General features: G+C 45.5%; 1 protein-coding gene across 2 annotated transcripts in view; it reads right to left on the reverse strand.

The window, feature by feature from the left end:
* Positions 1-19,692, reverse strand: part of PDCD6 (programmed cell death 6) — a 123,017-nt gene that overhangs the window by 15,782 nt on the left and 87,543 nt on the right. Inside the window, exons 4-5 of one of the 2 annotated variants that reach the window (XM_085606912.1) lie at positions 4,742-4,900; positions 4,218-4,327 (exon numbers count right to left, since the gene is read on the reverse strand). In XM_085606912.1, the coding sequence (XP_085463038.1) occupies positions 4,218-4,327; positions 4,742-4,900 (269 nt within the window). The remainder of the gene's footprint in view (positions 1-4,217; positions 4,328-4,741; positions 4,901-19,692) is intronic. The other variant, XM_085606913.1, reaches the window with a different exon arrangement.

Consider the following 19,692-nt stretch of genomic DNA (forward strand, 5'->3'; position numbering starts at 1 on the left):
TAGTGAGGCTCCTGCCGTCAGGGACCACAATCTGGCATAATCTGTGTAATTGCACAGCCACTTACTCTTCAAAAGCTCAGAGAGATGCAGCAACATATCGGCTGAATGCTGCTGAGCCAAAATTTGTGGCAGCACACCAAAAGAGACAACGGTAGAAGGGCAGAACAGACAAGGCAAGGCTACTTTAAGATGGTGGCCAGAAACTGCCCAACTGTGCTGTCACGACCGGAGAAAATAGGTCTCAGCTCCTAAAGCTGGTGAGTACAGAAACTGTGCGTGTGGCTGAGGTCGTGTGCACTTGGAGGCTGAGCCCTGGGTGGTTCCCTCTTTCCACTGAGTGGTGGCCTAGGAGCGGCCGCTGGCCGAGTTTGGGCTTCAGAGCCTGATTTGGGAACTTTGGATGTGGGGCGTTTGGAGGTGAGGGCTTCGAGTGCCGGAGGCAGAGCAACTGGACCTGAACCCTGATACAGACGCCCTAACAAACAGGGACAACAAGGGCTCTTGAATATATTGCAGTCTCTTCGGTGTTCCTGGGGTAGAGAAGACTCCTGGGCTTGGCGGGGTAGACCTTTGATCACTGCATACCAACCATGCTTGAGTGGAGTAAGAGTGCCTGGACTACTCAAGGGGGTGACGGCAGCTTTAGCGCCTACAGAATAGGGGTGAGCCATAGCTCTGAAGAACCATGCAGAGAGCTCTCCCCCTTGCTCAGACACTGACCTGTGCCGGATTGGGCCAGTGTCTGCTCATGCCACCCCCAAGAACACCTGATGGCCAGACAGGGAGAAGGCTAAATCCATGGGCTATCGCCGTAACATTATTTTAAATTCATACACTTGATCAAATCTTTCTTACTTAAACGTAGTGAGTGAGGGAGGGAGTAAAGCTTGACCTTGAGTCTTCCAACTTAACTATAATTGCCTAAGCAATTATAATTGCCTGAGCCACAGACTACTTCTTCCCAAACAAAAGCAGTATAATCAAAGACAGTGACCAAAATGTCAATAGTAGGGCCCCTGCCCCCATACATTTGGTGGTAACAAGCAGGATATTACATACGTGGCCTGCAGAAGGTGGGAGAAGTTGGGGCCTTGTAGTGAATGATTGTCCCAAAAATCTTCCAATAGGATGGGGTGCAAATGCAGCTGAATTGGGCAACAGTGATTCGAACCACAATCATGTCTGCATTGTGGCATTTGTGCAATCCCCCTCACCCAATTGCATGGTATATCCCAAGCAACTGGAAAAACAGACTGTCGTTAGTCAAGGTTGCCCTTCGAGCCCTAACACACTACCTGAATGGCCTCTCAGGAGACACCATTGACTGGGACATCAGACACTCCCTCAAACCCAGAAGACAGGGATGACGACATGACATTGCTGTTAGAAGCAATGTAGGACAGCCAGTTTGCTATTGAATCCAAAATGAGGTGACAACCCCCAAGGGTATTACCCGTTTCACTGTATCCATCAAGTCTAAACTTGTTAATCCTAATACCTCTGTCCATAGGTTAAGATATTTGATGATCACAAAGTGAAGGGATACTATTCATGGAGTCTCGCACAACAAGCACTGCCTCCTACTCTCCGCGTGACCACACTAGTGCCACAGTTAAAACCAGGGACGCAGGCACAGTATTGTATATCATATCGCCCGTTGTATCTCTGCAACCATGATACTAAAATTCTAGATTAATTGATTGCCAATGGACTGAACCTTGTACTATCAGACTTGGTGAGACCTGATCACTTTGGATTGGTCCCTGGTCATTCCACAGACAATAACCTCCGCGCACAATTTGCATTGATGCAGGACCTTAAACAGGATCTTGATGCGGTTGCTGCATTTCTAGATGCCACTAAGACGTTGGATTTCCTGGAATGGGGATCAAATTGCTATTCTCCTCCCCTATCGCTGGCTGACTCTTCCACTCACTTGCTTGTAGAATAGGCTTAATAAAAATTGCACATCTCCCTAAACTGCTACACCTCTTTATTAATATTCTGCTAACACTTACCAAATGTCGCCCCCGGCAGATCCGAACTCAATTAATTAAATTAACATGGATGAGTAAACAACCTAGGATTAAATAGGAGACCCCAACAATGCCCTTTCCCTGTATGAGCAAGCACATTTTGCATCTTCTGCACCTGTGCGAGTGCCCCTATGCCACAGAGCACTGACTGGGGCCCAAGTCCAACCGTACACTCGCAACATGACATGGGCCACTTTCATGTCCAGGGCCTAGAGTGAACTAGGTAGGCATGCGGGTGTGGTTGGTGAATCTGTATTCACCCTCCCTCTACCTTGGCCAACATGCCCTTATACCCACCACACATGAACCTAAGGCAATTTCTCAATTGTTTAAATGGGTACTGGGCAAATAAGGAAATCTCCGACATAAAACAATTCATAATGATTGGCCATTATAAATATATATATCTATCTCCTTAATCACAGACAGAGGGCACTGGGAACAGTGACCCAAGACTTCACAATTTTCCATACACTGGAGAAATGTCCTGTGGCAACCTCCACAAAACAATTGTTCTCTTAACTATATGGCACAGCATTAGAGGAGACTGTTGCCTGGGCCTACCGTCTGATTTAGATGGGAGGAAGAGATGGGCCTTCTTTTCCTGCCAGTGTTCAGTCACTGGGATGTGGGAGGGCTAACCCTTTCATGTGTCCTACTTTTGGGCAGGTAAAGAAGGTCAATGGAATCTGCATTGCATTATTGACCACCGTAATGAAACCTACTGAAACCTAAAAATGGCAAGTGCTTTCACAGATAGGTAATTGGGATTAATGTGTATTAATGCTCTCAATACTCTCTTGTACCTAAAAGATCGTACATCTTTTTGTAGCTACAAAGTGCCAAACCGGTCAAACGGTACACAACCCTATTTAAATGTGAAGCAAGGTATAAATTACTGCTTGAGAACACCAGCAGCCAAAGTAACAGGCCCAGGGAAGTGCACTGACCAGTTGCTACTTACACAGAACCACTACTTTGTGTGCCTTCCCGTCAATCACCACTGTTTAACAACAGTGAACACTTGGCTCAGCTTTCCAGGAGTATGACCTGAATTTCCGGTTTTGTTTTCATAACTTAAAACTCTTTGAAGTCAGAGTAAGTTAATGTCTCAAATAGGGCCGGAGACTGAAAGAAATCCAGCATCAGCACAGTTGCCTTGGCCACCATCTCCAAGGAGTGTGTTTGTTAGTTATTGAGGCATGGCAGAACACCAATTTCTGAGCCATCATTAAAGCACAACATAACTTCCTATTCACCGTCTTGTATGCACACTTCTAAATTGTTTGCATGATTGATTTGCCATCCCTCAACAGTAATTTATTTTAAACCAAATGGTAGAGTCAAGAACATAGTCTCATGGCTGTTGGTCCCAGTTTCATATTGGCTTGTTTATATGAATTTGCCCTTGGGGGTATCACTAAAAAGAGATGTGTGTGAATGTGAACAATAACTGAAAATAAGCGCTGCACAAACATGAGCAACAGAAGACGCCAGTTATTGTTTATGGGAACATTTAATTTGCCTAGCTATATACGGACCCCCCCCCCCCCCCCCACCCCCCCCAAACCAGACTTTAACAATCTGCATCTCTTTCTAGGTCTGCTGTGTATAACCTCAGGGTGCATGTTTTGCCTCGTAATGCCCTTTTCATGGAGTATGTTCCCTCCTCCTACCAATGGGTGTTTCACTACATTCCACTTACCATAGTCACCCACACATCACAAAAAGGTCTTTGCACCATTTAAAAGACAAAACTATTGGTTGTGCCAATGTTGTTCTTCCATCTTGTTTCCCACGCAAAATGGAAGCTAACTGTTTTCCAAAATTGGGGGTGTATTTCCCCATGTAGAATCTTTTTTTTTTTAAGTTAGCATGTGTGCACTTCTTGGATCTTACAATAATCATAGCTTCTTATATTTACTCCTGGAATTGCCGGAGATAAAAAAAAAAAAAATTGAAATGTTTTCATTTTTTGACAAAAGCCCAAATAAGTACATTTCGGCTTTATATTTTGTTTTTAAAATCGGGCTCCAACGTGTTTTGTGAAGTAGTATCTAATCACAAATGGCTGGTCTGAAATTAACCTGCCGCAGCAAAATGGCCATTCAAAGATGTTGGATAATTAAAATCTGACAAGGATTCTTATGGCTAGATAAAAAGCATAACCGGTAAACTTACCTGCAAAACAATGCAGCACTGAATGAAGTCATCAAAGGCAACTTGTGTTCTTCCTTGCCTATCAAATTTCCGAATTAAGATATCATAAAACTGATCTGATAATCGGTATCCTGGGGGTAAAAGAAGTAGAAAAAAAAAATTAAATGGTTAAAAAAAATGCACTGGGAACGATTGTGTACCCATAACTAGTTATCAGGGCGAGAGTTCTATTTAGGGTTTGATGAGCCAATCTAAACTCATGGCTCCATCACTAGCCTTTGTGTTCTTTTTAGGCACTCTAGTCCTGTGCTGCAGTCATTAAATAACAAACAACAATTTATTTATTTTTAGGTTACATTTAGTTTTTTCCTCATCTTTTACCATTCAAAGCATGCTGTAAACTGTGTATCAATGATTATATAAAAACGGTCTACCAGTGAATTACTAATGATAAGCACTCTTAAAGGCACCTTAACCTCCTATAAATCCCCTGTAAGCTATCAAAATGCAAGATTATTCAAGCAAATTGATCGCAAATTAATTACCAAAACCTGTAAGTGCTTGTTTCAGTTCGTTCTTATCAATCGCTCCTGAGCCATCTCTGTCGTATGTTCGGAACACGCCTTGCCAGTCTGTGATGTATTTCCACACTCCGGCGAATTCGTTGAAGTTTATGCCTCGCTTGTTTTCTCGGTCAAACATGGCTGAAATAAAAAGGAAAACACAGCATTTAAATAACAGTACATTTAAAACAATCATTGGCAAACAAGTCTCGCCTGGAAGAGGTATTACCTTTGCCTATGGTTTTTAGCCAAATCATACAGCAGTGCTGTGCAGCACGGCTAAAAGTAAAAAATAAAAATAAAAAAACCAAATTAAAATAAAGAGCTGTGACGCAACCATCATATGCTTTTTTTCTTTTTTTTTAAATTATTGGTGGAGGGAGGGCGATGCGGGAAGCAATACACATGAAGTGTGAAAAAAAGTACTATGACGCAGTCTAGGTAATCTGCGTTGTAGAGCTTCTTTTTATACTGCTGAAGAGAGGGTGTGTGGGGGGCGTGGCAACGCTAGACTGGATACCATGCGTTTGGGTGGGTTGGTTGATTGGGGAGGGCTGGTTTCACTACCGTGGGGGTTGGTTTTGTTGCTGGGAAGCTGATGGCTACGTTCCCACTTTCAGTGCTTCTAAATAAACAATGAAAAACAATTGCTTTTAAAGCATGCTTAAAGCGTACTTTAAGACTATTTGTTTTTGTGCTTTTTATTTAAAAGTACTGCAAGTAAGAACAGGGCCGCCAGGTTCCCAGTAACAAAATCTCCCCACACCTGGAGTGAAACTGCCCCCCCCCCCCCCCCCCCGGCCATACACCGAAACACCAGGTGAGTGAGTCGGGCCCTGGTGGGGGACAACACAGAGTGTGGGAGGGATAGCACTAGACGCAGCCAGTGATCTCCGCATCATAGCCCTTTTCTTTTTAGGTTGAGCCTAGCAGCAGCGCACATGCGTTGCTCGTTCTGCAGTAGTGGAGTATGGCTTTGAAGCCCCACCCACTATCCCCCCATATTTTTAATTGGCTTTTGTCATTGTCATCCGTAAATGCTTGCTTCTGATTTATTATGAGGCTGGTTAGTCCCTCTTGGTACCGCCTTGTCTCCATTTGTGACCGCCAATAAGGATCATTTACCTGTGTCCTTACTGTATTGCTCACATAAGCCCTTCAGGAGAACTCTGGTTAATCAATCTAAATACCACTAGTGGGAGGCAAGCTTTAGCAAGGACAACCATTTTTTTTGTTGTATCTTTGCAACTTACCCCAATGTGCCACACGCACCCACAGTACGGGATGCCACAGTGCGCCCAAAATCAGATCACTGCTTTTCTTTAATTTAAATGAGTAGAGCTGCCGGATCGCTGCTTTTCTTTAATATATATTAGAAGAGCTGCGCAATTACACAATTTGGAAATTACATAATTTGGAAAGAATCGCAGGTCGTTGAGCCGACACCAAGGTTCAAACCCTAAATCCCCAGCTCAAAGTCGGCAGCTCTGGCGCTGTGTGACACGCTATTCTCTCAATGGCAGCCGTATTTTTGGGTAACTTTGCTACTTTCACAATGTGCCACACGCACCCACAGGACGGGCCGCCACAGCTCGCCCAAAATCAGATTGCTGCTTTTCTTTAATTTAAAGTAGAGCGGCAGGACCGAAGGTGCTTGGTGGCAAGAGGCAGCTGGGCAGGAACCTTCTTGTTAACTTTAGTAATGAGCGCAGCGCCCGCTTCAGGGACACCACCCACTGCAATGCAATAGGTGCTGCTTTTGGTATTGTAAATGACAATACATTTTAATTTTTTATAAAAGGCATTGCCATTTACAATGCCAATAGCTTAAAAACTCGCAATTGCAAGACCTATAGCAATGTAAATGCTTGTTTTTATTGCGGTGTGAGGGGCAACACTGAGGGCGGTAGGTGGGTCAACATACAGCCATGCCTAGTACCACACATCAGGCATTAGACGAACGCAGTTCAGTTTGGTGGTCCGCATCACCGCACTGAAATGCAAAGTCACGCATTATAGCGCCTCCTCGGCTCTCAAGCCGGAGCGCCGCATGCTAATGCAGCGTTACTAAACGCTGGAGTGGCAGCGCGCCATGCGTGCTGCTTCCAGCAGGCTTGGGGGCTGGCCAAACTGCTTGCAGGCCGCTCTAGCGGCTCTGGTAACAATGTAACACAAGGATTAACCCGAGACACCGCGCGGTATACTGATACAGCATGACTGACGTAATGAGTCAGTGCGCCCACTGGCTCCTACCAAGACAGTCAGTGAAGGTGGTCAGGACAAGTATTGTCAGACACTATTTAATATGCGGGGCGTACTGCAGTGCAAGCCGAGCGAGCCGCAGTTGAATAACGTTTATTTTGGCTTCTGGCAATACAGCACAGGCAGCTTGCCACTGCTCAGAAATCTTTCTAAACAATTAACTCGCGACCCGACCCGTCACCCACTAGCAGTCAGCTGAGAGTGAACCCCAGACCGCGGCGGCCACCTGTCACAGTGGTTCCTCACCCTGTAGCCAACCAGAGCACACCACAGTCCACTGTGTACAGCTGAGCTGCCCTGAATCATGCCCAGTGTTGTCGTGCGAGAATCCAAGTTGTACTTCTTGTTGCGGCCACGAGGCAGACCGCCGAACCGAATTGCCGCAGTCGCCGGTCTGTCTCACATAGAGCGAGTGCCTGCTGGAGTGAGGTATTCTCTGCTTTTCAAAGAAAATTTGCTCTTTAATAGCGTGCGCTGAATAGCATATTCCTGACGCCATTTGTCACTGACTCAACAATAATATTGATGATAAAAGAAAGGCATGTCTGAAGTCACACTGTTAAATATTCGTCCGGTTACTGTAGGATAAATACTCTTATCCCATTGGCTCCTTTATTTGTACTCATGCCTCAACAGCCTCGCTGGCTCTGTCACCTATGTGTGCCTCAGCTCACCACTCAGACTCTCCTGAGGCTTGCCCATGCTCGGTGCTGTAGTCTCAGCAGACTGTTGACTCTGCATAATTATTAGGCAGCTGAGAAGAGATCTGTGTTCAGGGGCTTCTCACATCGTGTTTACTTTGGTACAGACTCAGCCATGTTCCCAAGTGGGACAGAGAGTGGACTGGAGTCAAGACTGATGCTCAGCTCTGGATCTGATAGACTGCCAAGGAGCAGCCAGGGGGTCCAGTTGGCATAGGCAGGCTAATGCCAGATCGGTTTTAACACTTTTTCTGCTGACCTGCCTGGCAACACAGGTGTCCGACCAAGGCTGTGGTAACGCAGAGGTCCGATCATGTTCAATTTCCTGCCTGTGCCCCAGCCTGGGCCCACGCATGGCAACACTAGAACTTTAACACGTGTTCTGAGTCCAGAACAGCTGAGCAGAGGACATAACATTATGTTGTATCCAGTAAGTAGTAGCCTTTGTATTTATCTGCGCGTATGTCTGCATATGTGCACAGAAGTTTAATAAAGTATTGCCTCTGGAAGACTTGTTTATTATCATAGTTACAAATTTGTTTAACAGTGCGATCAGGTTAAAAGGGTACTAGGTTAGTGCCCTTCCATTTCTGGTGCTTGGCAGCAGTTTTAGGATTTTCCTAGAAATTAAACCTGTTTGAGCAACGAGAAACTCTGATATTTACATGTTTCTCTCATTTTCATGGTTTGATTTTGCTCACAAGAAAGTGTCACTCATAGTTGTTGAATGTCACTCATAATTACTGTTGGACTTGGCCCTTTTTGGCTAAAGTTCCTTAAACTTTTTGCTTTCCCCCTAGACCTTTTTTCGGACATGGTGTTGCCAACTTAGATGCTTTGAGCACTTTGTCACTGCTGATCAGTGTCAAAGTGCAAGTGCTCCCTGTGTAAAGTGTAATGATAATTCGTTGTCCATGATTGGTATGTTTGCCTTACTAGTAAAGTCCCTAGTAAAGTGCACTATGAGTGCCAGGGCTAGTAATGCAATGCTACTAGTGGGCCTGCAGCACTAATTGTGCCACCCACACAACTAGCCTTAAAGAGAGAATTCAGACCTGCCACTGCAGTGCCTGCGCGCAGTTTGTTAAACTGCCATGTTGTCCTGACAAGTACACCCACTTGCCAGGCCTTACCCTTCCCTTTCTATGCACATCAGACACCCCTATGGTAGGCTCAAGGTGCCCCCCTGGGCAGGGTACAGTGTACGTGAAAGGTAGGACATGTACTAAGGTGTGTACCATGTCCTAACAGTGAAATACTCCATTTCGTTTTTCACTGTTGAAAGGCAATCTTGCCCATAGGACAGAATGGGGAAGGCTGTGTAATATGTTTCCAGCCTATCTTCCCAAAGGCTTAAGATGGAGAGGTGAAGTTTAGTGTGCCTGAACTCACAATTTAATAACATCTTTTTGTGAAGGTGGTTTTTGCATTGTGGGTTTAGAAACCACTCTTTTAGAAGTGGCTGGGTTTTTGGGTCTTAACATTTCTGTGTGTCTCTGCCTGGTTATGGATTGACTGTCTGGATTTGAATGTGAGAGGCTCTGGGGAATGTCTTGACCTAGGGGAGGAGGTGAGACAGCAACAGACTCACCTGCATCTGGAGTGTAGGGGGGCGGAGTAGCCCCTGGAGGTGAAGAGGCCTGGGTTGCTGCCATAAAACAATGGCTCCATATCCTGCTGAATGATTAAAGACCCAGACCCCCACTATCAAAAGGCAGAAGGTGTCACTGGCAGGGAGGCACCCAGAACTGGTTTGGACAGGGGTCAGTGCCCCCTGAACACAAAGACATTTAGGGGTATAACTATGAGAGCTGAAACCCCTGGACTTTGGAATGGAACTGTTCAAGACTGTAAAGGATTGAACCTACTTCGTGGTCAAGAGGAACCTCTGCCAAGGAAGAAACAGCTGAATAGACTGAAGGAAAGGACGGACCCTTGCTGTGTGTTCTGGGGCTGGCCTGCAGTTTGTGCTTTAACCAAGGATAGGCTAAAGGAACTTTACTGTGTGCTGTGTCCCCCCTATTTGAAAGGACGTTGCTGTGCTGTGTCCTGAAGTAGCTGAACCCCAAGGGCACGAGGAGAGCTGGCTCCCTGTTGTGGAAACTATGGGAACACGAAAGTTTCCAGAAGTGTTTCAGCGACACTGTGTGCGTGAGCTTTTTGCAGCCTGAGAACTTCATAAGAATTGCCCTGTGATCGTGGGCACCTGAAGTCCAAGTGAGTCTCAGCGACTATGTGTGCTTTTTGTTCCTGAGACCCTTGTAAGAATTGCCCTGTGATCGTGGGCACCAGGAGTCCAAGTGAGTCTCAGCGACGCTGTGTGCGTGTGCTTCGTGCAGCCTGAGACTTTCATGAGGAATGCCCTGTGAACGTGCACACCCGGAGTCCAAGTGAGTCTCAGCGACACTGTGTACGTGTGCTTTGTGCAGCTTGAGACCTTCGTGAGGATTGCCGTGTGATCGTGTGCACCCGGAACTCAAGTGAGTGTCCGTGACGCTGTGTGTGTGTGTGTGCTTCGTGCAGCCTGAGACCTTCAGGAGGATTGCCCTGTGATCGTGGGCACCAGGAGTCCAAGTGAGTCTCATCGACGCTGTGTGCGTGTGCCCTGTTGCAGCCTGAGTTCTTCGTTATCGCCATAGGCCCGGACTGGCATTCCCAGGGGAGCTGTGCCGCCGGCCCGAGCCCGCCGTTGCTGGAAGCAAAACCTCAAACCAACCCCTTCGGGGGAGGGCCAGAGTTCCACTGCCCGGAATCAACCAAGTCGCATCGGAGGCCCAAGTCACGAGAAGAGGAGAGGAGAGCGAGGTCGCTCCCCCCAGGTAAAGTATGTCACCGCCTGGGGCGAGGTGCGGGCTCGGAGAGAGACGCTCTCAGCCTCTTCCATTCTTGCAGCGGGAGCCTCTGCTCAAGCTCGTATCGTAGCCTGTACTTGCCAAGGAGTGGCAGTACCGGGGCCGGAGTGTGGAGAAGCACTTTGGTTTACACCATACCCGTTTTGGGGGCATATGTTGGCGGAAGCTGACCGCGAGTCAGTACGAGAGGCAGAGAGACCATCTAAAGCACTGTGATTGGTGACGAAGTGCCTTGCGCATTGCATTGTTTCTGCATTATGAACTGCCTGATTGTTGCCTTGCGCATTGCATTGGGTTTGCATTACGAACTGCCTGATTGTGGCATTACGAATTGCATTAGTCTGCATAACAAACTGCCTGATTGTTGCATTACGCATTGCATTAGTTTGCATACAAACTGCTGATTGTTGCATTACGCATTGCATTCGTTTGCATAACGAACTGCCCGATTGTTGCATTACGCATTGCATTATTGTTGCATAAGAACTACCTGATTGTTGCATCACACATTGCATTATTTTGGCATTACGAATTGCTGGATTGTTGCATGGCGAACTGCTTTCTGTTTTCCTGCTTCCGGCCATTGTTCGGCTTCCGTTTGCGTTCGAGTGCCTGAGCGGCTGTTCGGCGTTGTGCATTGGGCCAAGCCAAGCTAAACAGGGTGTTAAAGCGTTGGGCTTTGAAGCGGTGTCAGCACCAGAGCGAGCTGCTCGTGGCCTATCTGTGTCCGTGGCTGCCGGATCGACTGTGCGACCCCGCCCGTAGCAGGAGGCAGACGCGGTGGCGGCCACGGCCGCCGGAGCAACTGTGCGACCCCGCATCCCTACAGCCCCGCACACAGCAGGAGGCGGAGGTGGCGGACGGGCTGAGGTCAGTGGCAGGCACCGTGCATTGAATATTGTTTTGTCTTGTGACTTGCAGTTACTTGAGCTGCCTCGTGAGCCAAGTGGTCGAGGTAAAGCGAAACACAAGCAAGCCACAAGTCCTATCTAAAGATCTCTAGTGGAAGAGGCCAGTGACTGCGCTCCGGCACTCTGCCCACAGTTTTTGCTACAGCTAGAGCGAGGGGTGAAAAGAAAAAGAGTGGGATTCAGGAGTTAAGCAGATGAGCAGGTGGCTTCGAGGTACTGAGGCTCTCTGTGGACCTGCAGCCTTGTGGTCCTGTGGACCGGTGCCCCTTGCACTTTCCAGCACTCCCTAGTTAAGGTCAGTTGAGGGTTGAGAGCACTGACTTCTCCACTCCTATTTCCCTCACGCGGCCCGGTAAGTCGCAATAACTTAAAAGGGCGCGGTTAAAGTCTGTGGGCGAGTGGTGGGAGCAGAGGGTGTGAATCCCTCCTCTTAAGAGAGTTTGTGGAGTCGGTGGAGTAATTGTAGAAGAGCAGAGAACTGGACTTCTTATCCTTCACACTCCCTGCCCAGTGGGATTTCAACGGACTATCATAAACCATAATAGAATATAATTGAGTAGCTTGTAATGCCATCCAGGTGCTTGTGCTCAAACTCATCAGTAGAAACAGTAACAGGCCAGTTAGGGCCCTCAGCCAGCTCAGTAAGTCGCTATACGAACCATAGAAGACCCCTTAAACTCCAAAAAACGGCATAGGAGAAATAAGGATCACCTTTCACAGTTGAAAACGTACCCATCGGTGATGTCAATGCTTACAAAAGGTGTAAGGTGCTCCAAGCGTAGTAAGGGGTCAAATGAAGAGAAAAAGGAGGCCCTGGAAGATGTGGAGATGGACACCAATGTAATATCAGAGAATGAGGAGGGCTTTCAGTCCACTAACCCAGAGGTTGGAGCAACCCTATATCCCGCCGTAATTATTCAACAGAACAATAATGGTGAAAATATTAAGTTGTCGTCATTTACACAGCCACCTGGTGAAATTGTTGTTTTACAATCAGGAGGGGATGATAGTAAGATGGAAATGGATCTGGCGGTAGGCAAAGCAGAAGGCTCCCCGAAAGAGAACTTGAATAGTAAGGAAATTACACCATTATCACCAATAGCAGGGTTGGTATCTCTGTTTGACAATCCTCAAGTCAATCCAAGAAGTACGATCGGATTTAAGTCAGGTCTCTCTCCGTTAAAATTGGGTGTGCAATCGCTAAATGTACCACATCGCACAGACCTTAGTACTAGCTCTGAACTGGTGAAAATGGCGGACTATACTCTACCGGATATTACTAAACAAATGGAAAAGAACGAAGAACTGACGGCGCATATGAGAAAAACAAGCGTCATGGAGATGGATCCGGATTTGGGAGTGTCTCCTGTCTTATTAGCTGGTCAACCACATATGCCCGACCTGTACAGTAGTACCCCCACTAGTTTATCACATGCTCATTCATTAGAATTTTCCGCTGAAGGGACATCAGCAGAATTACTGGACAAGGGGGCAGAGAACATCATGAACTCACTTGAGAATACACGGAGGGGGGAAACCTTGGAGATTTTCTATGCATTGGAGAGAATTCTCTCCTCAATTTTATCTTGGTTAGAAAAAAGTATGGTAAATTATGATCATATATTGGAAGTCCTCTCTCCCATTTTAATAAGGGTCCAAGAACTCAACCAGATCAATCAAGCAATAAATAAATTGGTAATTGTTCCTGAGGTTGCATGTCGCCCATGTCAGATATGTAACGTGATGCCAAAAAGTGGTATTAAATTAGAGGATGGGGAAATGAAGGAAACTAATGAGGGTTCTAATATTGTCTCGCTCAGAGGTAGCCCAATTGTACGTTTACCCCAAGTTAAGCAACATCCAGAGAGCCCCCAGCATTCTAGCCACGGAGGAAACTTAAATTTAAAAGTATCTCCGGTTACGCCCCCATTACAGGTATACCCTATATTTAAAAAAAAGTATCTCAAACAACTCATGCTTACAGTTAATTGAAGAATCAACAAATACTTTAGATATTGCAACCATAGGGGAGGTCCCCGTATTAAGAGAAAGTAATACCAGACTTGGTCGGAGGGGTAAGAAGAAGAACAGGATTCGACGCATCCCAAAACGGTAAGAGAAATAATTGCAGTTCACTCCAGTAAGTGAGGAGTCAAATAGTACAAAATCACCTCCAAGTAGAAAGGTTCCCGGGATTTTGGGGCAATCCACATTGAATACGGGTCAAAAAACTGGGCAAGATAATGATAACCAGTCGATCTGCTCGAACTTGGTGCTCACTAACTCACAGTGCCAAGAGGGACATGAAGAAAGTGGGTTTCCTAAAGTAAACATAGGCGACAGTGAGAATCAGAACCAGAACCTTCCCCGGAACATTAACTTGGTTAATTATGAAACAAGTAGAGACCCCATACCTGGAAACGTATAGGAAAACTCACATGAGCCTGTAATAGAACAAGTCTTAACTACTGGAGGTGCCCCTCTTCATCCCCGTGGGTGGGATACTTTCTCAGTACGGCTTGATTCCGGCCAAGGGGAAGTTGGGGAGGGGGACTTGATCACAGTTAGTAATAGTAACAGGGTTATGTTCGAGAGGGGTCCAGTCTTAGGGCAGCTTGGTAAAAGGCCAATTGGGAATACAGGGCCAGTAGTCGGGCAGGTGAGCAGGACCTTGCTCTTAGTTTCTCTGTTCGAAACTGAATCAATGTTACTGAATAGAAGTGCCCTTCTACAGCTGTTAACAGAGATAAAGGACTTGGGTCTGATAACAAGCAAATACCTTGAGAGGGTCTACTTAGATTGGAGGAGCACCCCCCCCCCCCCTCCCCAAGTACTAGAGTTGCATTTACATCAGGGGTAGTTTCAATGTTAGTAATAGCTAATGTAGATTGCTTTAGGAAAAAGGGTATAGATGTGTTCTCTAGTGTAGCCCCTTGCCCTGTTCCATCTGAAAGCTCAGGAATGGTTCATCAGATGCAAGGGTGTGGGTTCTCTAATAACACGGGCACAAAAATCCATATAAACCTTAAAGACATTGAAATAACGGTAGGGAGAAATCTACGAAACAGAGAAATTACCATTTTAGGTCCCGAAGTCTGAAGGCTTAGTAGTCCCAATGTGGAGCATGAGGTGGCTAAGTGGAGTTTGGTAGCTGGTACCCTCATTGGGCCAAAAAATAACCACTACAAAGCCCAAAGTGTGGGGGTAGCCAATTGGGAAGAATCCTATCCTGGAATGTAGCGGGGGTAGGAAAAAGGAGCTGCAAGCTTAAATCATTATTAGAATATGACCCCAAAATTATTTGCCTCCAAGAAAGCTGGATAGAGGAGGATCTTCAGTTTGAGAACTTTTATGTGTATTGTTGTACAGCAAAAACATCTGTAAAAGGGCATGCTAGTGGTGGCTTAGCTATTTTACTCAGCTGTGCCATGATATGGGATCCTGTGATCTATAAGCATCCTTCAAAATGTTGCATTGGAGTGAAGTTGAGGATTGGTGAAGATAACTTGGGGCAAGCAGTTTTTCTTTTACTGGTAAACGTGTATATTCCTCCTGGGAGAGTGTCAAACTCATTGGTCGATTCAATCTGTACTTTTGTGCAAAGGTTAAGTAACACTGAAGAATGCTCACTGATTAGGATGGTGGGTGACTTTAATGCCAAATTATCCAACAGTGCAGTTATGTCCTTTTCAAACCTTGAATTGGAGGAAGTATGGTCCATTCCAGATTCTATATTGCCAGACCATTTAAAATCAGATAAATGAGGCTTGTTACTTCTGCCTAATCTCAGAACTTTAGACCTTGTAACGTTAAATGGTAGATTTCCAGAGTACTCCCCTGCTGTTTATACTTTTCGGGCGCATATGGTGACTCCCTAATTGATTACATGGCGGTATCTTACCAACTATTTAATGTATGCACACAATTTAAGGTATTTTCCACAAATGTGTGACCACAGTATTTTAGCCATTAATGTAGATATAGAAATTGAGAAGCCTGAAACCCGGAACCAGAGGGATGAAAAGGTCTTATACAATCGCAATAACGGGCGCACTTGCTGGTCGAATAATGCGCTTCCAAATTTTAAGAGGGTCCTTGAAAATACTGCCTTTACTTGCACCCAAGAAACCCCTGTTCACAGGTTTGAGAGAATCTTGGCAGCAATTAGAACCTTTGGAAAAAAGAAGCAAGTCATCAGTTTTGCACCATTAGTATCTATATCAAGGGAAATTTAAAAAATTGAATCGGGAAATTAACACTTTAATTAGACATCAATTTAGGCTGCCCACGATACAAAGGCAAAGAGACATTAATAGACTGGAACAAGTACGGAAAAGGAAAATAATATCGAATTGTAGAAGGGTTGAAGATTCAAAATGGGTTAGACTTCGAGAGGTTGCCCTGTCTAGAGATACTAGGAAGTATTGGGCACGGATTGCAAAATTTTGTGATGGGAAAGAGAAGTCAAAACCTATTTTAATCCCAGAAGCAGAATGGTCTACGTATATTTCCCAGCTTTATGCCTCAAATCCCGCAGTTGGGCAGAATATAGAGGTTAAGACTGCCCCGACCGTGGGGAGCGATTATGGTGCACCATCATGCTTAGAGATTGAGGGTTACATTAAAGGGGCAAGATATTCCTGCGCAATGGGCCCAGATGACGTACCAATTGCCATAATAAAACAGGATGGTGAAGAGTGGGCGAAATTTCTGCATCCGCTGTTTGTCCATTGTTTTACACCCATGGTGATATCCCACAATCCTAGAAGGGAAGTATAATTGTTCCACTGTATAAAAAGGGTCCAAAAAATTCACCTGCCAGTTTTAGACAGATCTCTCCTGGATGCAACTGGGAAATTATTTGCAAAGAGCATCCTCACTTATCTGTAAGATTGGGCATTTGGAAATCATTTTATTTCCTTAGAACAAACAGGATTTCGTAAAAATAGTGGCACCTTGGAAAATATCACCGCCTTGCAAACTGTGACCGGGCGGATCCGCTACCCGAGTCCGCTAGCGAATGGTGGTCGGCCATACCTCCATCTCTCCCTCTTGTTTCCTCTCAGCAGGGTGACTGGTGAACTTCCGACCCTTTATTACCTCCCGCAGAAACTGAAGAGGAACACGGCTCCTTTAACTGGGGATTCCACTGGGAGGACGGTCTGCCCCCATCCGATGTCACAGAGGTCCCACCACCAATAAAGAACGGAGGAATTCCGGAACAGCGTGTGTGTCACCACCGGAAAGAAGGAAGCCAAGTTAGGAGCCGGAGCGCCAGTGATCTACTCGGAGAAGCCCGGAGAAGACTGAGGGAAGCGAGAGACCAGGTCGACTACAGCCGAGGAGAAGCCTGGAGGCCAACGTCCCCACGCGCCGCCGAGCCACGCTCCCGGCGGAGCGTGGCTGACAGGTACGGGACAGGTTCTCAGGGTGGGTTGGGAGGAGAGGCTGCCCTACCGCCGAAACCTGATTCCTACTCTTCCTATTGTTTTTAATAACAATCCTCACGTCACCTTCCCCTTCGCACTGAGCACCGCAACCCCGTATTGTATAGTTCACCAAAGTGCCTCACAACACGAGTGAGTGGTGCCTTCTTCACCCCCGGTCCAAAGTGAGTGTGGCTTAAAGACCAAGCGTCCTTCTGATACCCTTTTGTTTTGTTTTTTGGTTGGCCGCATCTCCCCTCCTCCTTTGACTGGAATTGGAAGGACAATGGAGAGTGGACCCCAGAAGAGAAAGAGTGAAGCTGGAACCTACCTGGTTGAATCAAATCACTCCAACCACGACAGATACCGTCCAAACTGTCTCAGGAAGAGTAACAACTCGACGCAAGAGTGTCTTAATAAAAATAAAACCTTATTCTAGCAGATTTGTTTCCTGAGTTGTTAATCCTACCCCGCCACACAAACCTTAACCGAAAAATATCTAGTAAGTCGGGGAATGCCGTTATATGGGGCTTTTATAGATTTCTCCACAGCATTCGACAGGGTAGGACAGGGAAAGCTGTTGAGGAAATTGGTTACCATGGGGATACCAGGGAATCTTTTACGATTAGTTATTGCTCGTCACTCCTCCACTTGGACTCAGGTTTTATTAGGGGGAACACAAGGCCTCTCGAGAAAAATAGTAACTAATAATGGGTTGAAGCAGGGGTGCCTTTTGGCCCCTTTATTGTTTTCTATTTATATTAATGATTTGTCAAGAAGAGTGGGGCTCAGTAAAGGGAATTCCCCTAGATAAGGACATTTGGAGCTGAGCTGTCTGCCATATGCAGATGACGCCATAATACTGGATTTAACCCCAATTGGACTACAAAGACGACTTGCCGAGTTGATCAGGTATACAGAAGAGTACTATTTAAAAATAAATATTTTAAAGAGCAAAGTCATGATTTTTAGTTATCAAGAATGTAAGGTCAGAAAAAAACGAATTGGTTTTTGGGAAAAGAGAAACGAAGTAGTAAAATTCTATCCATATCTAGGAAAAATATTCACAAACAGGTGCTCAGCTAGCAATCATATGGATCATTGCAAAGGCAAAGCAATTTCTCAAGCTTTTGCAATTAACCGTTTGTACACACACTGCGGAAAAAGACACTTTTCACATATCATATCAGTCTATAAAATAAAGATTCCTCCCACACTGAACTATGCCAGCGAAACAATAGATGCACAAGAGTGGGAAAAATTTGAGAAAGTGGAAGGGCAAATCTGGCGCCAAATTTGTAATTTGAATCGCGCTGCACCTATTGCAGCGCTTAAGCTTGAATTTGGTTTACTCTCCACTTATGTGCCATCGATGGCTGCGTGCATAAGATGGAGCAATGCATTGTTAAATAGCTCAGAGAATCCGCTACGGGTAGCATTGTACAGAGAAATATTTGCAAATATGAAAGAAAAGAGTGCCCTTTTTAGGGATTATCTAAAAGCTATAACAATGTTCGGCTTAGATAAGGATGGGGCGGCGGTCCTCTGTAAAAGGGCTCTGAAAATCAGAATTAAGAAAACAATCTATGGGGTTTTTCGTGAAAGAGATATTAAAATGTGCACATAGAATAGTAATAATGACTGTATTGTGGGGTGTAGTATTGGCAAAAAACCCCAACCTTATGTTTTATGGACTCTTAAGCATGGAGTACGTAGGGTAATTCTGCTGCTTAGACTGAATTTACTTCCTCGAAGAATTATAACAGGAGCTTGGGAGGGTATTGCTAGACTTGAGAGATAGTCATTTATATAATTCCTGTATACAAGACTTAAATCATGTCCTATTTGTTTGTCCCGCATTACATTCAATACGTCGCAGATACCTAAGGAATTGTTTTTTAAAGTATAATATAGCCACAGCAGAAGAGGCCCGGAATTGTCTGCTGTCACCCTCATCTGAACTTGTGTTTTAAAATTTTTTCGTTTTTTTAAAACAATTTTTAAAATATATACTAGAGCAATATTGATTGATTTAATATGCATGTTCTGAGCACTTGCACTTTTTTGACCTTTCAGCCTTAACGTTAAGGAACATAAGAGGCTGATTTTTTATGTACGCAACTGAGCACGTGCACTTTTACAAACTTTTTAGGTCTCCCCTGATCCAGCGCATGCGCTGGTCTGGCCGAGACACTTAGTGTACGGGTTTTCAAAGTGCTGCCGCACGGCCTAGCGCTTGCGTTTACGCGAGCGTGCACGCGCGCAGCCGGCAGCTTTCAGCGCCCGAGGCATCATCTGGAGCTTGTGCGGTGAGCTGACTTGTTATTAGTGTCTCCTTAGTGCGCACTCTCGTGTCAGCGCGCATGCGTCAGAGACGGTGTTTTGGCTTTGAGCATGTGCATAATGAACAATATGACACATACAGTCTTCTTTATTTGAAAGACAGGTGTTTCTGGTGTTTAATTTTACCATCATCTCCCTCCCGTTAGTTTAAGCCAGGACATATCGTCGTTATTGACTCGTTGATGTTTCTACTGCTCTACTCTCCTTGGTTCACAGCTAGCCTGATCTGATGCCTCCTATAAACATGGTAACGTTCGGCCTTCTCTGGTTTTAAAAAAATCCATGTCGCCCTTTTGTGCCAACGTGATTCATCCTTAAACTACTACTGTGCTTGACTGCAGCACAGAAGCTGATTGCCTTCACGTTTATCCACCTCCCGTACTGAAAGGAATCTCCAGGGGGCTGAGGCGTTAGTTACTTTCTCTTTATTTCTTTGCC

Source organism: Triturus cristatus, chromosome 5_2 (genome assembly GCF_964204655.1).
Source record: "Triturus cristatus chromosome 5_2, aTriCri1.1, whole genome shotgun sequence".
In the NCBI taxonomy this organism is placed as follows: Eukaryota; Metazoa; Chordata; class Amphibia; order Caudata; family Salamandridae; genus Triturus; species Triturus cristatus.